Consider the following 22,348-nt stretch of genomic DNA (forward strand, 5'->3'; position numbering starts at 1 on the left):
TTGGTTAGTGGATAGTAATTTTTCTGACTGGGCTGCTATCCATGTGTTTATGTGGGGCAGATCCAACCAGAATCACCCAGGGTCCAGCAGACATGGAGATCATCGTGGGCGAGAGCATCGTTTTACCCTGTCAGGTTGCCAGTGACCCTGTTCTCGACGTATCCTTCTCCTGGGCTTTCAACGGACAGCTCATCACCAAGGGAGACAGACACTTTGAGCTAGTGGGAGGGGTGAGTGACCTGCTGGCGTAATGCTTCAGAATGTGTGAATGGGCAGTTGGCACCTCATTCCATCCTGCTTCACTCATCCCAGTTCTGACTCAAAGGGCAGTTGGTTTTGTGTTTCTTGGAGGGAGTTACAATGTCTATATTCTGCAGTTGTAACGCTTGCCTTATTTTTCATTATTGTATTGTCATTTTGGCCATTATCATTACCTGCTGTCACTCTGTGGGAATGAGAAAATGTTCTTGCAGGGAACTTCTATGGGATCAATTGATCTGTTAGTAGTTTTATTGATGGAAACTTGGCCTGAGTTATTGTACATGCCACTCGGGAGTGTACTATTAGGTCATTTTATTGTGGCTTCTCCATTCTATCAGGTTGTCATATTTTATGATTTCACTTCGCAGTAAAGCTCAGCTCTCTCAAGCACACTAACCTTTGGTTAACTTGGTTGGTGGAGTTTGCTCACTTGAACTTTATTTTGGTTGCAGCTTTACCAGAATCACAGCTCATGAAAGAGAGTCCTGAAGTACTACAAAACACTTATTAGAAACTGTAGCATGATCTTGAACGCCCCCTCACACTCTTTGAGATGACTCCATTCTGCATGTATGCATGTGTGTGACTGTCAGTGTTCTTATCTGAAATGAGATTCTCTCCTCAGAAATGCTATAATGTCCCCAGTCCAAAGAGATTATCAACTTAACTTTGCTGCTTCAAGGAATTAATTTACATAATTAAGCCAAGTCATCCCCACCACCCTCTTTTCCATGGCACTGCCAAGAGAAAGATTTCACCATTAATTTACTATTTTCTGCTGAGGGGTTTCTGTTCAGATGCGCATTTAGAGGGCCTCTTGTTTTTCCTTCCCAAACAACAAAAACAGCCTGCAGAAGCAAATGGAAACAGTTGATTTTGTCTAGCTCCTCCACAACAGGTTTGAAGGTCACAAGAATTAGTAATAGCTGCAGCATTGTGAGAGACAAATTCCATTACATTTGTAGAACTTATGTGACCTCTTGGCGTCATTCTTTTTCCATCTCAGTTAGATTTAATGTTCTGCTGCAATAACAGTTTTTGACAATATGACGGCTTAGACAATATGCAGTTTTACAGTTTTAACTGCAAAAACATATACGTTGCATTTGGCTTATATGTAACAACCTTTTCCCCCATTATCATGGCCTTTAGCTTCTGTTCTAGTCTTATTATATTGTTTCCTTTATAAGCTGTTAGAGTCAGATCTGTCTCAATTTTGAATTAATGCACAGGATTCACAAATGTATTTGGTGATTGACAGTATGCAGTATAAATGACTCTCTCAACAAACATATCTTTCAATGCACGCAATTTGTTGTTGCATAAAAACGAATTCCACATATAAAAACAGGTTATTTCTGATGCACACACACACACACACACATTGAATTGCTCAAAAGGAATGGAATATAATCAAAAGGAAATATTGGATGTTGTTGTCAAAAGATATAAGCGAATTAGTTCAAATACCCTAATTTGTAAAGTTTACCCCTGACTAGGGACGTGTACTTCAAAATACCTGGATTTGCCGATCTGGTCCGATGTGTTTATCTCCTTGTGAGATGAGAAAAGGCTGGGAACACACACACACACACACACACACACACACACACACACACACACACACACACACACACACACACACACACACACACACACACACACGCACACACGCACACACAAATGCAGTGAAGTTCACAAATAGCAAGAAGTTTGTAAAAAACAGTTTTTATATAAATGTAACAACATCCTTCCATCCATGTCTTTGATGAAAATTGCAAACATTTTAATATATATGTGGATTTATATAACATATATTTAAAATAATACATATTTGTGTGTGCAATAGAAATCCAGTAGACATTTTTATGCAACGATAAATATATTTATGTGCATCGAAAAGTTTTTGGGAGAGTCAGTATTTCAGTATAAATACTGAAATACATTTGTGAATCTGTGCGCATTCATTCATTTTCTTCTTTTTTTTTATTTTTTCAGTCTGATCTGACTCTTGTCAGAAGGCCTGTTATACCATGCCATGCTTCTTAATCCTTTAATTCTTTCTTGATAGAGAACAGCAGGGGATCTCATGATCAGGAACATTCAGCTAAACCATGCTGGCAAATACATCTGTGTGGTGGATACTGACGTAGAAAGCCTGTCAGCAGTGGCTGTATTGATTGTTAAAGGTAAGAAAACCTCCTTTTCTCCACACTCTATAATTACAACTGGGCGCATGGCCAGCATCATTTTGGGGAATTGCTCCAGAAAAATAATGTAGTGGTGGGTGGTAACAATAGAAGTGATATTTAGCCAAAATCAAATTCATAAAGTGATGGATTTCATCTTATCTATTATTATCTCCACTATTCACCTGTCTGTCTATGTGTCTTTCCGCAATTAATCATTGCATACCGCTAGACCAATCAGCGTCATATATGTTGTGCATTCTCTCCACGTTGACAGCTGGCCAAAGACCTAAATTCTTGAATATCTTTCAGATCAGTCACACAGTAACACCTATGTACTTTTTGTGAATTGATATTCACAGAGCAATCATCCATCCAGGGTATGGGATACGCATGTCGTGAGGCTATGGACTGGCACTAGCCAATTAGGCACCTATACTTTCAGCTTATGGGATCCGTACAACTAACTACAGGGCCTGAATTTCAGCATGGGATTGTGGGAATTACGAAAATATAGTCTCTGGCCTTCGGCCGTCCGGCCTCTGGAGACAACTAACCCATCTGATTTTAATGGCTGTAACAATGTTGTAAAATCTCTAAATCCTGATGAACTTGTGAAGTTCATTAGACTTTTGAGGCCCAGTTATTACCCCTTGATTGATTAATAATTTCCTGTTTGTATTAAATACATTAAAGTTAATCTCAATGCAGCACTTTAATTTAGCTTTATTTGCTTTATAGCTTATGTTTAGGCATTCGACCTGGGCCGCAATGTTTAATTTCTTCCAGGTCTGTCAAGTCATTATTAGGCTCACTGCTGGCTTATTCACTCTCTATCTGTATTCGTTGCGTTTGGACTTTAACCACGTGAACGCTAACGTCCCTATTCTGGGGGCGAACATTTGGGGAAAATAGCAGATCTACAAACTCACAATGCAACGTGTCTGTCCATGGTACTGAAAGCTGAATGGTGCATATCAGAGAGAATGTCAATTATTGATTAACATATTGTGTAGCCTACAGTCAGGCCCTGATTAACGCATTGGCTCACAGGGCTGCAGCCCAGGGCACGAGACTCCGGGGGGCACACATCCTCCAGGCAGCACCAATCAACTGTGCTTTCCTCTCTTTTTTCTTCCATTCTGTGCCTGCCTCGTGCCTCGGTGTGTGTGTGTGCGTGCATGCGTGTGGCGTGTGCGTGCATGCGTGTGGCATGTGTGTGTGTGTGTGTGTGTGTGTGTGTGTGTGTGTGTGTCTCAACGCAGAATGAGGCTTCAGCATGCTCTGACATAGGCTAATGATGAGTTTGGAAGACAGCGTTCTTGTGCACATTTTGGAACTGTGTACTGTGTGTTCAGTTTAAAAATGTATTCTACAAGTTGATCTTAGCCAGCTGCTTTGAGCTTAGTGGCATCACTAAGAGAGATGTTGCCGGCTTCCATTAAATATCAATACTATCAATAATAAGCAGGGCGTTGCTGAAAAAGAGTTCTCGTTCTCAGCATACCTACCCTGGGTTAAAATAAATATATAAATTAAATATGAAGCTACTGAAAAACACTTTTTTTCAATGGTAGTGGATGGAGAGAGAGGGTTTTTGTACAACCAAGCAACAGCAACCAATGGGTGCGGAAGAGGGGCGGGACTTAACAAAAGGTCAATTTTAAGCAATTAATTAAAAATAAACTAAAACATTCAGGAAGGAACATTGCATTTAAGCCATCCATTAATAAACACGCCACACAATAGAACACAGCAATCAAGTTAAGTGCAAATCAGCTGCAGTAGAACTCCTGTCTGTTTCTGCCAGTCAGTACGCTGTGTTACAAAAAAAAAAGATTGTCTGAAGTACCTATACGTAAAACCACATGGGCTAACTAGCTCCACTGAACTTCCATTTGATTGACAAAGCTGGTTAGCTACCCCAATTAATGTCACACAATCAATTTCAAATCAGTAACGTAGCAGCATAGCTAATAAAAAAAGGATCAAAAGAACAGCGCCTGAACAGCCACATAAGGCACAAAGAAACACAATTTGTTTTTAATAACCTGTTCATGTTTTGCTGACGTCTTGCTGCAATCAGAATCACATCTGCTATACACACAACTAAAAGCAATGTGCAATGCATTCAAGGTACTTAATAAAATGAACAAATTGATCACATACCCTGTTAACAGGTAATCATGGGATACCCACATTGTCGTTTCAAACCGTCTCTCTCTCCGTCATAGCGCTGCCTGCCTGATAAACACATTGTGCGGTTACTGTCACCGTTCAGCAAACCATCGGACATCATTTTCATTTCATTCATAAAAAGTAAGCCTTCCTCTGTTTACTCTAAACGCACGTTTATACTGTACATGCACTGGCAAGGCTCTAGTTCTGAGCTCTTAAGTAAGACAACCTGGATGTCTACATCAGTCAACGTAAAAGTATATAACCACCTTAAATCATTGCAACCATCCAGTAGGTTTACTTTGACACTACAAGCAACGCAAACAAACAACTGCCAGCTAACGCTGACCAGGAAATGGCAGAGGGCCCGGGTAATATTAGTGATCTAACCCAGTGGTTCCCTTTTTTACCTCGAAACCCAAAAGAGACATTTGATGTCTCCCCGCTTTGCTTTCTGTAAGGGAGCAGAATGAGATGACAAGAGTAGCAATGTTTCTTGCTTGTGTCGATAGGCTAAGTGGCCTAGCAAATGGACACCACACACATCTGTTAAATGTCATATGAGGTGAGGGATGATTTCTGTGTCAAGTTTTGAAAAGGTTGGATCCATATCTTTATCTGGTAAGGCTGCTTGCTTGTGGCCCAACTGGGTTTGTTGAGGTTCCTTTCCTTGTATGCAAATCCCAATAATCACTGCCTTTAAAAATCGAATTACATATCAAGGCTGTGTAGCTAGATTGTTTTGACCTAGTGTTTACTAAAGTTTACTGAACTTCAATCATTGAATGTCAGCTGGTGTAATACTAGTACTGCCTGCTCGTGACTGCTGCCATTAATACCATTCATTTGGACAAAGTGGCTGGAAATGTTAGGTTGCAAAGCTTAAGGCTGGAAGGTTAACAACGGCTGATTGCAAGCCCCACACTTTCAGCAAATTGACAGTATAAGAGAGTGGTTTGGACATTGCATTCCAGAATACTATACTACGGTATTCAACTGTGTCTGAGACATTTTTTGAGACCCTGGTAAGGCGGAACAGCTGACCAAATACGATGATGTTTGAATTTATTGGCAGTTTTGGCACTAGACAGGCCTACTCTGGAACTATGAAGTTGGGAACGATGCAAGTTGGGAATGCATGTTCCACCTGGTTATGCAATCCCCATTGAACCCGTTGAACCCATTGTCACTGCACCCGTTGTACCTATCTGTCTGTTCCTTTTCTGCCCATATATGGAGAAATCTGTATCTGATTGTCTGTTTTTCGGTGTCTCCTTTATGCCCATATATGGAGATCCCTGTCATCAGTATATGCCGGTTCTGACCCGGATCTCCAATACTGTATATGCCTATGTATGGGCATATCATATGGTCAGCCGCGTATCTGACCGACTTCACGCTGGGCACTGCACTCCCTCGAGTCCTCAGCAATACATGCTCAGAGTTTGTCGATCTGTCAGGTGGTTCTCGAGATTCACGAAGGACAGATACACAGAGATTACGTATCTTTAAATTACCGGTACATAATTGTGAAACATGAAATCACTTTTTTGATGATTATTATTTTATTAATGATGCACACATAAAATATAGGTTTAAGTATTTATTCATTACTAGAGGTGTGGGCCGCAACACGGCCCTCACATCTAGATCTAGTAGTCAACAATATAGGCTATATGCTATTATTACAATTATTGTGGCTAAATACATTATACATGGCTAAATATTTAATGACAAACGCAATGCAACAACAGAGGACGGCACAGAATAACACCACGCACAGAAGAACATCTTCTGTGGTCGGTGACGGTGATGAAATCTATCTGTCTGTTCCTGATACACACACACACACACCCCCACACACACCCCCCCCCCCCCACACACACACACACACACACACACACACACACACAAACACACTGGCTGACTGGCCGCGATGGTGTGGTGTTAGACCATACCGTAGACATCCGATTCTGTGACCTGCTGTTATTAGTGATGGCAGGACGCAAGGACATAAACAGAATTCAATAGGTAACCAAATGCGCTGTAACACACGACACGCGCGGTGGGCTTAAGAGCCCTTCCGGTGAAAGATGATGCGTAATCATGTAGAAATGTTGCGTAATCATGTAGTACGACAAATATGGGCCAAAAAACAAATACAAATGTATGCTGAACAATTAAAAGTAGACTATGCAACGGCTAATGGCATGATTGATTTTTAGGCAAAATGTGTTGGAAATTGGACTTGTGGTCTGCTAGAACTAAGCTCAACAAAGAATGCGGATAAACAGGAAGTGTCGAACCACAAGCCAATTGTATAAATAGATAAGGTCAAAATCTAATTTCCCCCTGTGCTGAGACTACAATAAAAACTCTACTGTACCCAGCAGTCTGTCCATTTAAATAACAGATTATTTTAGCACCCCAAGACACTGGCACAGCCTTCTTGCTACTGCCAAGGAAATATAATTAAGAGGATAAGGCATTGATCCTTGATTGTGTTTTCCATTAATATGTATTAATGAGGCCAACGTATTAAGGCTTTTTATCAAGAGCTACTAATGGGTTTTACACAGATCAATATCTTTAGATAAAGACTCATCTTTATACACGCATATACAAGGCTTCCACAAACAAAGATTATTAGCATCTAGTGATATTTAATCATGTCAATTAAACATACAGAAAACGTCCTGCCACATACTGCATCTATATCACATGTACACAGTATAATAGATAGAAATCCATAAAAATGACTTTTAAGGAACTGTGAACAGTGTTAATTTAGCTCTGACACTTACAGGTCCATTTGGGTCCATTTTTACCGTCTCAGGGCCCTATTTAGATGATCTGTGACCCATGGCATGGAATGCAAAGCGCACACTGCGTCGAGGTGCATCCACCCCAATTTTACTAGTTACACACTGTGCACTAATGGGTGTCCATTCCCTTTAAGAGAAGCTGCGCATACGCTATTGGCGCAGTGGTATTTAGATGCCGGATTAGAGGAGAAGCCCCCCCTCTCCTCACCGCTTGTCTCCGTGCAAAGAAAACAGGCACTTACCCAATACAATATATTGATAATCTGGCCCATTTAATTAATAATTGTTTTCACTGTCAATGCGGAGTCTCTCAGAAATGTCACCTTATTTGTTGAACGTGAGAAAATGGGATGGATTTAGATTTCAATCCCAATAATGTGCTGTGTAAATAGTAAGGAAATGTTTGCGTTCAGCATTTAGACCAGCTTTTTGCTGTTCTAAATGCAGAGCGCAAACTCTGTGCATAAGATAGCAGTGCGACCTGACCACACCTCATTTGAGACACAAACAGTCTTTTTTACCACATGTAGTCTACCTGACAAGAGGGAGGAAAATAGAGCGAGTGAATGGGAGAAAGGAAAGGAGAGCTACTTAATATTTTTATACAAGATGAGTATATAATGTACAACTAGAAAAGTGTGCTCCTCTGAGCACAGGTCTCCGCCAGGCCAGGTTGCCTACCCAGGGCTTTCTGGGGTTTGCTGTCAAGTTGCAAACCCCAGTGTTAGTATTTTGTTGCAAGTGGTTGCAAGTTGAAAGTAGTTGCGTTGCTAATCTTTGGTCATAAGTGTAAAATAGAAGATCATTTAGTATTTTGACAGTGGCCTATGTGGCCGTCTTTTTGCAATGGTTTTCAATGGGAACAGAGTGTTTTGTTGGTGCGTTTAATGCGTTCTATGCGCCAGGGCGCCTCTAGAAGAGAAAAAGTCTATTTGAAGCAGATAAATGCTCAAGACTGTTACCCCCCCCGCCCCCCCGCTCTCTGTCCAATCGGATGAGTCAAAGGCGGACCGGCCTGGCAACGTCAAGACAGAAGGGCTGTAAGATACTTTATTGTATCTTGCGCACGACCTGCGCTTATCAGCCTGCAACCAGGGTGCAGGTTTGACCGTAGCCTTAGAGGTAAATTAATGCTGCATGATTGCTGTGTGAGCCACAGCATTATTACTGTACCCAGTAAAATTCTCAGTGTTCATTTAACTCTGAGAGTAATCAAATGCGGTTACATTTTGTACACTCATGGAGTTACAACTGGATAAATTAACACTGAGGATTTTACTGTGTATGGTTTGTCTCATGGCTCTCTGGTGGTCTATTATTTCTGATGAGCCGACACCTTCATTAGAACAGGAAGCAGCAGATGAGGCTAAAGTAAAACATCACAGGCCCTAATTGGTGGGATAATGAAAATAAATGATAAAACTCTACTCCTTCAGGGTGCCAAGGCCAGTTTTCATCTTTTACCTTTTAATTTGCCTCTCTGCAACTCTTTCAGCCCTGTTAATTCATTGATCAATTACCAGGAGGACCATGAAAAAGAAATGATTACAAGTTAGCGGAATATTGGAGGATGAATCTTGAATTAAATTTAATTCAGAAGGGCTTATATGTTTACTTGATCCCAGTGGTTGTTGTTTTCATTGTGTTTGCGCCTGCTAATTGTAATGGGGACAATTGAGACTTTGGGCCAAGGATAGAGAATAGCACAATGGTGCAATTGGGTGTTTTATTTTGTGTGCAATTGTGCAATGTTTATTGTGTTGAGAGATCAACGATGTGGTGTGGGATCAATATGATATGTGAGTACAATGTAATCAATAGACTGTATTCAATATAACATCGTTTTTTATAGATCACTGCTATTGGTCACACTTATGCCTCTCTTTGGGTTTTACAAATTATTTACAAAAAAAGAATGACTTATTTTCTATCAATTGCACACATGAAGCATGAATCCATGGATTTATTTTTGTTTTTGTGGCATTCCTAAGCCAATAATTTGATTCCCGTCTCCTACCGGCTAATGTATCCGGTAGGAGACACAAAGTAGATCATTTGTGTCTCCTACCGGAAATACACACGGTCATCAAATTATTGGCTTAGGAATGCCACAAAAACAAAAATAAATCCATGAATTCATGGCTTCATGGGGAGAGCAATTGATAGAAAATAAGTCATTTTTTGGGTGAACTCCTCCTTTAAGCTCTATCTTATTTTTCAAAGATGGCAGTAACAGCCAATTTACAAGCTCACAATGCGCCACCATGCGCTATGTGAGCTTGTAGATCTGTCATTTTTTAAGAATTTCGCCTATAATGAAAAAAATCCCAAAATAAGAATGCCAGGTTGAAAGTGATTAACTAATGAAAAGTATCAAAGCTTGTGACTAAATCTCATAACTCAGTTAGATCTATTGGAACAGTAATTGTATATGTTATATACGGTACTGTATGGTGGTCTATGGTGATCCGGTTACTCAGCAGGGAGATAAAAGGTTCAAGTACATATTGACACAACGGTGCTCAGAGCGCCTCATACAGTACGATACAATGGTATTCAGCGCTGTCATACAGAGCTATAGCTTTAATATGATGACCATGATACTGTACGCTGAGGGACTGCATAAATTATTGGATAATAACACAATCATGTGCTCACATGTGCTGTCAGTGGGGATATGTGGGCCTCTGCAGCAGAAGTGCCAGCCCTGAACATTGCACAAAGTGCCTGGTGCACCAGAGCACACACGCTGCCTGTCACATTATACAACAGTTGACTTTGAGTCATACGAGATCACATTATTCTTTACCTCGAGAATAATTTTACTACTTTGTAATGATAGTCTTTGACAAGGTTAGACACATAGGTTTACCTCCAGGTGTAGGGCTTGGAAACGGCATAGATTGAACTGCTGCTTCTCAAGATTAAACCCATTATTATTGGCATCTGTTACCGACTTCCTAAGCAAACTGAGTTGTATTAACTTTTACAGATGCGTTAAAGGGACTACACCATGAATTTAAAAAATAATAATAATATTTAATATCATATTGTTTATGTCCCTCAAACGTTTTTCAAAAGGTTTGAGCCTAAATCAAGCCTCAGATATACTCATTCCAACTAACTTCTCTCTGGCTTATAAAGCACTTTCAGCTGCAATACCAAAACGTCCTGTTGGGCAGAGGGGTGCTACTGAGCAATTCTGTCTGTCAAAATACATGGGCAGAAATGGTTTGTGATGTAAGCAACCATGCCATTCTGAGATGGCCTGTTCAGACACGCCCATTCTGAAAATCTCTGAAATGAGAATGAATGACTGAATGTTAAAAAAAATATATTTTTTGGGGTACCCCCCCCCCAAAAAAAAGAAATTCATGGTGTATCCCCTTTAAGAGTAATGTTTAGTCAAATATTTTTTTACCTTATGTAAACTGTTTGGTTTGCAACAGGCAACAGCTAAACCTACTGGAGTGTCTGTAAATAGCCTGCCCGTGTTGGAATTGATATTGGCCTCAGAGTGTGAAGAGATCTCCCAATCAGGCATCCTTGATATTGCATTAAAGTGATCATCAAGAATTCATCAGATACATACTGAAAATCTCAGCACATAGGCTTTTCGAGAGGGATTTGGCTGATGTTTTGGGTAGAAAGTATGTTGATATGTGGAGTTTGCATGTTCTCCCCGTGTCTCCTAGGGTAGTTAATACCCTCACAAAAACATGTAGTAATCCTGGTCGCTATACCGCCTCCCCCATGACAGCCGGGGCGCCTGATGGAGGGGAAAGGAACTGGTTGGAATAACGAGTTCCTTCCACGCACTACGTCCTAGTGCGTGCTCCCCCCTGTCAGGCGACAAGAAGGTCAGTTGGCTCTCATGCATTGAAGGAGGCATGAGCTCGGCCCTGGGCTCCCTAGGCTGGTGGGGGGAGTGTAGCGCCCAGGACCACTTGTAAAATTGGCACCGGGTGAAAAAATGGTTACAAAATCGTGGGATAAAAATGTAGTAAAAAAAAAGAAAGGATGTTGATTAGGCTTGCCTTATAGACTCTTTTTTTAAAGAGCATTGTATAGTTGTACTTTATGCTTTTTCTCCAAAGAAGGAGACTAGAATTAAACAGAAGTGCAAATTGGATGACTACAGAAATTTTATATTTTATTAGACAATCAGATTTATATTTTAGGAAGTTAAAGAAGTCAAAATTGCCTACTGATTACGATAAATATATTCACTTCAGAAATCAATCCAGATATAAGTTTTAATCAATCCAGATATAACTTTTTTATGTGGATGCAATTGCTGAAAATGCACACCAGTGCAACAAATTATGCAAAGCACATAACAAAATGGGCTCCACAGGAAAGTCCAAACAAACAATTGCTGCTACTGTTGATTGGTTGTTAAATTACCTTGTGGCTCAGAGAGATATGGCCTGTCATTTGTGACTTCCTTTTAGAAAGACAAAAATACTGTTCCGGATGTATTTGAGATACTGTAAGTCCTGTTTTGTTGAGGATGTGTAATAGTACCTATTGTTCACAGTTTACCATGTTTCACACTCAGCATTTCTGGTAAAAAGGCAGATAACATATTTTTGGTCACATCTATGGAGCGATTTCTGTTGATATTAGAACTAACTTAAAGCTACCGCATTTAAACACATTTAAACCCTATATATTGTACTTCGTTGACCGAGGTCCCCCAGGAGTATCTACCCCCCCTTCCTTTTTTCCCTCTACACTAAATTTCTTCACCGAAAATAGCCTATATATACAAGCATTATGACTCGTTGTGACCTTGTAGATCTGCTATTTTGGCCCGAATGTTTGCCTATTATGACATGCCCAGAATAGGGACACTAGGGTTTGTGTGTTTATAAAGTTACTTCTATATTTTTGTATGTCAGTGAAACTCTTTGTTTCTCTGATTGAGTCAGGCCCTCCTGGGCCCCCGGACACAGTGACAGTGGAGGAGGTAACAGACAGCACAGCGCAGTTGGCCTGGAGCCCCGGCAGGGACAACGGCAGCCCCATTACCAGCTACCTCATCCAAACCAGGACCCCCTTCACTGTGGGCTGGCAGAAGGTGAACACAGGTACATAATGTAGGCAAACCACGGAGATGGAAGCGCCTGCTTCTACATTTGCATTTACGGTACTTTGTTGTCCGTTGGCTTGCTGCCTGCTGGGCAGACCTGGCATGTAGGCATTTCAATTAGGGCTAAATTGAATAAAGATCCCACGTTTAAATGTATCGCTGGAATGGTAAATTGAAGAAAATGATCAAGCCTAATTCATTTTATTTAAAGGCCGATTTTAGGGAACCTTGATTCGCCTTATTGAATAGTGAATTGCCACTGAAGCATAAAATTGGTTTCCCTTTCCCTCCAGTCCCTGAGGTGATCGATGGGAGCACGTTAACAGCCACTGTAGTGGACCTCAATGCCTGGGTGGAGTATGAGTTCAGAGTGCTGGCGAAAAACAGCGTTGGAGTCGGGGAGCCCAGCCCCGCCTCCCTCAAGACGAGGACAGAGGATTCAGGTGTGCACACTTCACACTTTTCAACCAAGTCTCATCCAAATCTTCCAATTATAATACACCCCCCATTTATGATAGCTGAACTATAATGATATCTCAAATGTAGATAGCGCTTTTCAACTTTATTAGGAAAAACACAGAGTAAAGGCTAAGAAAAGGCATGAAGATTTCAGATTCATACCAATGCTGTTTCATTTGTTTTTACTGTAAAACTGTTACTGTACAAAGGTCTTTGAAAAAGACTAATCATTGCAAAAATCCCACACTGTAAAAACCCACGAGGGTTGTTTTTACATGGAGCAGTAAACATGGCCTCTGTTGTGTAGTTCCTGACGCGGCGCCAGGTGACGTGGGTGGAGGAGGCGGAAGCAGGTCAGAGCTGGTTATCACATGGGAGGTAAGTCATCTTGTCTTACGTTCTGGTCCTACCCTCCAAAATGGCAGCAGTCGGGTTTAGTTTCAGACCACTGAGGAGGCGCTTATTATTATTTGACTCTAAATCAAAGCCCCTGCTCTGCTTGGCATGCGGGTGTCATAAATTCTGGTTCAATTGAGATCTGGCTCAGTGGGCGGCAGTTGTAATTTCTTAGTTAAAGACTGTGTGTGTGAGGTTATGGCAGTGCATACACAAGCTGACGGAGACATTATGAGGCTTGGATGTGTGAAGAAACAGCTATTGTTCAGTCAGATCTGGAATACACATATTCAGCTGTGTGGTTGCTGAAGTGTTAGAGGGGCATTTGAGCCAGTGAATTTTGCCCAGGCATTCACCATAATATATGCCCGAGGAGAGGCTGTTTTATTTGATATTTAGTTGTAATGATTTGTTTTGATTTGAAGACCAAAAAAATGCATAATTTGTCACTGCTCCTCTTATATAAACATAGTAATTTGAAACCCATAATTACGTTCCGAGCAGTGTCCCTACAGTAAGTGCGATTTTAATTTTGATAATTTCACTGAGCTTGTTTAAGATGACTAAAACACTCAGAACAAATGAGTTGGTGACCAATTCATTTGTGGTGTAAGTTTAGTTTTTACGATATGTGTGAAATTATGTGCAGAAATTATCTTTTTTTTATGTATTTCAAATTTTAATTAACCACTTAAACCCCACTTAGTTGACCGGGGTCCGCCAGGGTCTATACTTGGTCCACTGATGTTCTTTCTCTGTACACCTCTCTTGGCAAAAATAGACTATCTACAAGCTCACAACGCATCGCAACATAACGTGTTATGAGCTTGTAGATATGTTATTTTCACCGAATGTTCACCCCAGAACAGGGACGCTTGGTTTCATGTGGTTAAACGGATACAAGAAGAGTGGGCACTAAGGAAGAGATTTTGGAAAAAAAACATCGAGGTGCCCACTCTTCCTTAGAGCCCACTCTTCCTGTGGCTAAACAAATCATTAGCTGGTTAAAACTATTGTGGCCTATTTATTTTAGTGGTCTAATTTTCAACAAATGCAGAAATAACTTCATTTCAGAGGCTGCAGGGACACTCTATAATGAGCTCCAATTTTTTAAATGGCATTTAGCCCTCATTTCATTTAGTCAGGTGGGGGAAAAAGCAATTTGTGGGTCGCACACTTCTCTGGGCGTTCCAAGATTGGGTGGCGGTGATTGTGTCAGCCCAATGGTGGGCTGAACGTGAGTGGGTTGTATGTGTTTTAATATCACTATAGTTTTGTGTTTCACTCTCAGCCTGTCCCCGAAGAACTGCAGAATGGTGAGAGCTTTGGTTACATCATCGCCTTCCGTGCTTTCGGAGAGGTCACCTGGACTCACGTGGCCACATCCGCCCCGGGGGCATCCCGTTATGTGTACCGCAACGATAGCATCGCGCCTTTCTCCCCATTTCACGTCAAGGTCGGAGCTTATAACAGCAAAGGACAGGGCCCCTTCAGTCCAGTGGTCACCATCTACTCTGCAGAGGAAGGTAGATTTAGATCATTTCACAATATTATTTGCATAGCTGCAAAATTGTGCATTACATTTATTTAAAAAAAAAAAGTTTAAATCACAGGAAGCTCTGTAGTTAGATATTTCAGTGATTCAGTCATTGAGTTTTTGCTCAGGTTTGGTTACATACTGTACAGTATAACTGCTATTGGTCGTATTTCTGCTGGAGGTAAAACTATTTCCCTCAATAAGGGATCAATAAGGTATTAAATTCAGTACAATTTAAATTCAATATACACATACAGTAAATGTGTTAATTTCAGCACAGCCATGACTGCAGTTTAGGGTAACACACGTTTATGTTGTTTTTCAGCAAACATAATAGCACTTCATGTGTAAAAGAACATTGTTGAAAGTAGCTTTGCTGTCAGTATTTTGTGTGCAAATGTCCTTTGTTTGAATCCAACTGAGTAGAAAGAGCTCGATAAATAAATTATGTGGTGAACAAAAAGTGTTCCAGTGAGAATGAAAATAAAGATGAGAAGCCATGAGAAGGATATAAATAAATACAAATTTGTGTAAACATAGAAAAAACAATGGTTTTACACAAGATTGCTTCCTAACTTTGCCAGTATCTTTGAAGTCTTATCCAAGAAAAGGTCAGACTAAAAGCCACATCTCAGCATGTTTACTTGGCCAAATACTATAGTTTGTTTTTAGAAAACATCCAAAATTGAAGGGCACAAACAGGGATAAAGTAATACCTACACTGATAAATATATAATGGGTAAAATGACAAATAGTAGAATCTAGGCGCATATAAAAACATTTAGAAAAAACAAAAAACACTTTCAAAGCAATTCATACTATACTGTATTGAACATATATTATTCAGCAGATATTGTGAGCAATGAGGAGATTAGATAGATTGTATTTCAGTGATGGACTGGAGGAAATGTAAAACTCTTCAGGTTGTCTTGGGACGTTAAGCCTGATTTATACTTTGGACACTGATCTACAAGATTGTAATGTATCGCAGCATGACACATTCTGAGCTTGTAGATCAGCTATTTAAGATGCACGACACAATGCCCAACTAAGTATAAATCGGGCATGATTGTTGTTGCTTTCCAGAGCCAAGCGGGTTGCCAACAGGAGTCTGGGCCCGAAGTGTCTCAGCCTTCGAGATCGAAGTGAACTGGCAGGCTCTCCCCTTCACCCCTGAAAGAGTTTTGGGCTATGAGGTACATTACTTCTTTTAAATGCAAATGAAAATCAACACAATTCACATGCTTGTTGTCACCTGCGGTGCACCTCAAAGGCACTGCTTCCAAACTTGGCATAGACATGGAAATGGCTTTCAGCAGGTAATTTGCTTTTCAAAATTAAACAGGCCTTCACAGCACTGGCTCAACGGATACATTGGGCAGACACGAGTACAAAAGAAAATTGCCTATCCACATGCCTTGTGCTGCTCCTGTCAGGTGATAATTGATAGGTGAAAGACTTTAATTTGACCCTATACAAGACAAAATACCTTAAGTAGTCTGACAATACAACACTAATGAATACCCAGACCATATTTGTTAAAGATGTATTTATGGCATTTGTATGCATTATTTCAGATCCAATGGTCAGGTCAATGTAGAGAGACAGGAAACCAAGAGCAGAGAGAGGGGAGACAGGCGTCTTGCGAGATAGGACGGAGGTCTGATTCGATGTTATTGTGTGATTCGATTTTTTTTTTTTTTTGTAAAGATATTTTTGGGGACTTTTCTGCCTTTATTGATAGTGTATAGTGTAAATGGACAGGAAACAGGGACAGAGAGATGGGGAGAGACATGGAGCAAAGATCGTCTGGAACGGGACTTGAACCTGCGATGCGCTGTCAGGCTACATTAGAGCCCACAGAGCTTTTGCCATCTTTCCATGTCACTGTAGTATGAATCCATTTAAACATCAGACTCTGGCTTCACAGATAATGTAAGGATTTGATACTTTAATACTTAAATTAATACAGAGGAATTGTGCAGCTTGAATCAGTTGTTATTGTGTGCAATATCAAAGTAGAAGTACTCTGTTATGGGCCTTGTGATGTTAGATCCATGGATAGGAAAAAAGATAAGTGTCAGCTAAATAATGAATGTTAATTTTAAGATCAAAAAGGCTGCCCCAAATCCATGAAAGAAAGATAACAATAATCTCTCCCAAGATAGTCCTATTATCCACTGCTTCATTATCAAGCTTTCTTTTTCTTTTTCCTCTGCAGAGTTTACAAACTAACTCGATAACCTCCCTTTGAACCCCAATTAGAGATATAATATACAGTATATACAGCCCTCTTCTTCAATCCCAAGCTGTAGATCATGGCTAAAAATAAACAATTCATGCTGTCCATTCACGATAGGTGGTATACTGGGAAGATGACACTAAACCGGAGACCATGGGGAAATTGAGGGTACCAGGGAACCAAACTTCGGTCACTGTGAGTGGCCTGGCAGGAACCACTCAGTACTTCCTCACTGTCAGCGCTTTCAACACAGCTGGTACAGGCCCCTTCCTCCCTGCAATCAACGCCACTACAAAAAAGCCACGTATGTATCTATCTAAAGTAAAAAATTGTGTGTACAGAGATGAGTACCGGTATACAAGGACGGACAGAAAGGTGGTGACATTGAACTAAGAGCCAAAATGAAAAAGGTCATGTTTCTGTTATGTGATTCGATGCACAAACCGGGAAACTACTGGTGCGCCCCTGGATGTCAAATGTCTGATTGAAATGAAATGCTGTTTTTGTATCCACATGGATTAGTATTAAAAAGTAAAAAAACGTATAGAGGGTAATAACTGAATGAATATAAGTATAATGAATAGCATTGAGCCTAATGAACTAAAAGCTTAATGTGTTTTAAGTCAGTGTAATCAGTAAAACAGAAACAAAGGCTAGTCTCACTCGTTTTCTCTAAACGGTGTTTATGGGAAGAGAGAATATTATATTAGAAATGTATATGTTATGGTAATGAGATGTTAGAGGAATCACGTCTTATGGTATATAGGAATGACAAGCTTTTTATGTACCTGAGAGATCACAAGACCAAAACATGGAAGGTCTTGTTAAAATGTTTAAATCTAAATTGAGACAGTACAGGGAGTGTTTTCTCACCGGATATGCCTTTGTCCCATGCAGCACCAGCCCAACCACCACTGAATGTTGAATGGACGCTAACTGGCTCCCAACTGGCCCTTTACTGGGAGCCTGTGGTGGCTATGGAATCAGAGTCAGAAGTTACTGGTTACCAAGTAAGCAACAATTTCATAATATTTTATATTGTATATACATTTAACTCCTATTACTACTAAGTATTGAAGGGGAGCATACAGTTATTTTATGGATGTAATATTTATTTAGCTTCGCCTCTGTGTGACTGTGTCTGAGTCTGTCAGTGTGACTGTCCGCAGCTAATCTTGTATACTACTTGGCCGATCAGTATCATATTTCGATGCAATCATCCCTCCAGGCTATGGGATATGCGTCTCACGAGGCTGACCTATGGGATTCATACTACTAATTAGCCAATTACAATGCTCCTGTCCCTCTCACTTATGGGATGTACTGTAACTAACTAATTGCAGACATGCAACTTCGCCAGGGCAAGCTGGCATTAGATTAACACCAAAATAGGCATGTATAAACATGACAACATTACACCAAAACCAACAGCAGTTTTGAGTGCTGACGTTTTGCAAAGCTTGCATCAAAAATAATATAACCTAATACAACAACTTAATTTAACGTTAAATATATCATGCATGTGTATGGCTTGAGAGACCAATCTCTCTTTTCTCTCTCTCCATCTTAGATCTTATCTGTAGATTGTCACTCACAGGTCTGAGGTCTTATTCCTGAGACTATGCTGGCATGGTCTGCCACCTTTCAAATATAGCTGTGTACATCTCATCCTACATGCAGTTACTTTTCAGTTTTGTGTACCATTGACTGTCAACTTTTGTAGCTGTAATGTCAATGACATTGCACTGCCTACAGTACATACTCTTGCAAACAGATAAAGATGGAGAGAGGTATGTGTGAATGCGTATGAAAAGAGAGGGAGGAAGACAGTAGAAATGTTTTACAACTGCTAATCACGTCACGTCGCACTACTCTTTCATGACTGTTCTGTAGGTAGAAACGTAACTACATACATCGCTAATACTATTATTAGTACATGACTCCTGGCGGAGATTTGTGCGATGCTGAACGCACCTTTCTAATTGTTGATGTGACATCTAAGATGGGACCTGTGATGTTTAAGAACAAAAATGGCATGTCATGTAGGGTGTTTTTGTCCACCTTATGTCTGAACCCTCATATCTATCTACAATGCATATCACATTAAAACTGAATGAGAGGTTGGACCAAAGCCACTGGCTCAAGGGTGCGCCAACACTTCTTTCGTTTGAGAATCCATTATTTCTGTGGGTCGACACTGTCAACAGACACTTGTCTTACGGGTATAAAACAGTCTTAAGCTGTCACGCTCTAATAATACATACATATTTACTCTATAGTGTCCGCCTTGTTTCTCTCTCCCCTTCAGCTGTCATACAGGAGACAGAAACATAGAGAGGTGAACACATTTACAACAGCCAATTCAACAGCAGAGCTGACCCTGCCTGAAGATGACAACTATATTATATACATCCGGTCGCTGAGTGAAGGAGGGCTTGGCCCAGCATCGGACCCCATCCAAATCCACCAACTAAGTAAGCTGGCCGCTCACAGTTTGAAACATTAAGTGGTTGGTGTGTTGTTCATGCCCATACAGTAACATACGGCACATTCCATGTTTTATATCAATAAAATATCGTTTTGGATACTCTATGAGAAGACATATTTAAAAACATTGAAGCTACAATCCATAGTATGCACATTGTCTACCAAGGATGTTCAAAATACTAGAAAGATGGCGTTGCATCCTTCAAGTCCAAACAGGAACTCTAATGGACCAGGGGAATTTGTTCAGTGATCTGATTGGTTCTGACATAAAAAAAAGATGGACCTGAGGCCTAATTGCGGAGGCATGCTCTTGTGTACAACCAAACCCTTGCACTCTGCGGATAAGATAAGCTCCAAGGGTCATCTCAAGTGCAAGCGCAAAGTCTGTGGGGAATATAGCTTTGCAGTCTGATAGCGCTACAACTCATTTTAGCGCCTCATTTTAAGATCAACCACAGCTCCACTCGCAAAGTCGTGCAAAGCAGTTGCACGTGGGGAAGATATCACAACACCGGTGCAAGACGCTCTCAAATTAGTTTGCGCTGGTCACAGAAAATAGGGCCCTAAATTGCCTCCAAATAAGCTCTTTAGCGCTCTTATTTCTTAAAACTGTGTAAGTCACGCCCCCAAAAGTTGGTGGCGGCAGACAGACTTAGTAAATATTGTCAGGACCCGCGATGCACTGTCAGGCTACTTTAGAGCCTCGGTGCCCGGACAGCTAGGCCAGCAGTCCGGGCCACAGACAGATTCAACTGGGATTTGAATCTTTGTCAGGAATCGTATTTCCATACCTGCTCCCTAGTAAATTAAGTCACTTAACAGTTTAAATCCCTGACAGGGACATTTTGTCCTCCTGTGACTCTATAACTCTTGTCCCCCAGCCACCCCCGTTGTGCTGTGCAGCCTTGTATTTTGCTGAAATATGCAGTGCAATCCATCTTTGTCAGAGGGGTTGACTTCCTCTTTTACTAGATGCTATTACTGTCCTGTGGGACTCCAGGGGGGCTAACTCTTCCTCTCCTCTAAATGCTAATTTGCAATGTTGATATTCTGCGTTGAGCCCATGAAAAAAAGCAATTTAGTGAGATTGAATACCACACTGGCCTTTTCTATCAAATTCATTTTGATGAGGAAGGCTACGTTTGTCTGACATTTTGGTTTAAAATTTGAAATGTTCCACTTCACAGAAAACTTTTTTATCAGCCTATTGATATTCTGCTTGATAATTCATACAAACAAATGAGACAATAATCAAAGCAGAGGGCACTGTTCATGGAAGGTGGGTACTTACATTAGGCGAATTCTATATTAATTCATGGGAATATTTAACACAAAAGAATTAAAGAAAAACAACTTCAATGACCTACAAGTTACAACATTAGCTAACATTAGTCATGGGGAATTGGCCTGAACTGTATCATGCTTGAACTCACCTTAAATCTAGGCCTCAGAATCAACCTTCTTACTTATAATTACAGTAATTGCAAATAAATGAACTTCCGCCACGATTCTGCTCCGATTTTAACCAATAATATGCACGTATTTTCTGTATTTGGTAAGATGCACTTAAATTAACTCTGAGTCCTTATAGTTATACTGTATCTTCTTCTGATGAATACAATTGAGCATAGTGGGTGGGAGGCCCCATCCCACACCGACTAAACAAAATTGCCGCCATGTGAATAGTATTATGTCCCTTGGCTCTTGGAATTCATGTCAGGTGGTGGCTCAACCATAGGCACACAGTGTTGTAGGTTTGAGCAGCTCTCTTCACTGTACTGTCTAACAAAGAACTATATTGTAGCGTGACCTCTAGGAGGATCACTGTCAAACTAGAATGGTGGGATACTTCAAAGAATATAAGTAGATAAAATATTTAGTCCAATTGGACCCAAAAAGACAGGTGTTTATATATTTATAGTATGACTATGGTTTCACCTATTCCAAGAGTCTATCTCAGACGGATGAAATATTGTTTAGGTGATAATAGTCACACCACTATTGAAAGATATTTGAGAAGGCTTAAGCCTTAAATTATAAGACATTTTTATTTTCAAAGACATTTTCTATGCAGGTATATAAGTGATCATTACAGTGCATTTTGTTGCAGGTATGAGTGCACGGGGCTCAAAGGCGTGGAGTCTAGATGTCTCTCCTCTCTCTCTGCTCCTCATCATCGCAATGTCAACATTCAGATCAACATCATGACACAATGACAAACTTGACACTTTTTGAACCTTCGGTATCAGTATTTGTTCTTTTTTCTATTTGTGAGGTTTAATGTTTGGTTTACCTATTTTCGAGGTGATACGACTTACTATTTTGAAAGTGTTCCGTTTGGGTGTATGAAACAGCACAAAACTGGAGAGTGCTGTTTGAGTCGATGTACAGTATACGTTTGACTTTTTTAGACAGGTCTACTTTGACATTGTTTTGTCAACAGGAACGAGTGTTTCTCTCTTTTTGACTCCAGAATGATACAGATGCCTTACTTCCATTCATGTGCCAAAGTAGAATGAGCCTTCTTGTTGTTGTCGCTGAGATAGCTACATGCTTTCCTTGAAACCTAATTTATCAATTCTTTATTGTTAAAACTGAGTGTCAACTGCAAATTTATGTAATATAAAGTTGTATTTTTTAATATTTTAAGTTATCCTCTCTTACACATAACTCGGCAAG

General features: G+C 40.3%; 1 protein-coding gene across 1 annotated transcript in view; it reads left to right on the forward strand.

Moving 5' to 3' along the window:
- LOC311054442 (contactin-3-like) overlaps nucleotides 1-21,967 on the forward strand; it is a 36,382-nt gene extending 14,415 nt beyond the window's left edge. Inside the window, exons 12-22 of the mRNA XM_084070412.1 lie at nucleotides 61-230; nucleotides 2,333-2,450; nucleotides 12,388-12,546; nucleotides 12,842-12,991; nucleotides 13,315-13,385; nucleotides 14,695-14,929; nucleotides 16,027-16,136; nucleotides 17,300-17,486; nucleotides 18,080-18,192; nucleotides 19,491-19,656; nucleotides 21,780-21,967. Of these exons, the coding sequence (XP_083926538.1) occupies nucleotides 61-230; nucleotides 2,333-2,450; nucleotides 12,388-12,546; nucleotides 12,842-12,991; nucleotides 13,315-13,385; nucleotides 14,695-14,929; nucleotides 16,027-16,136; nucleotides 17,300-17,486; nucleotides 18,080-18,192; nucleotides 19,491-19,656; nucleotides 21,780-21,877 (1,577 nt within the window). The 3' untranslated portion in view covers nucleotides 21,878-21,967. The remainder of the gene's footprint in view (nucleotides 1-60; nucleotides 231-2,332; nucleotides 2,451-12,387; nucleotides 12,547-12,841; nucleotides 12,992-13,314; nucleotides 13,386-14,694; nucleotides 14,930-16,026; nucleotides 16,137-17,299; nucleotides 17,487-18,079; nucleotides 18,193-19,490; nucleotides 19,657-21,779) is intronic.
- The last annotated feature ends 381 nt before the right edge of the window (nucleotides 21,968-22,348 follow it).

Source organism: Gymnoscopelus microlampas (assembly GCF_963454915.1).
Source record: "Gymnoscopelus microlampas genome assembly, chromosome: 10".
NCBI lineage: Eukaryota > Metazoa > Chordata > Actinopteri > Myctophiformes > Myctophidae > Gymnoscopelus > Gymnoscopelus microlampas.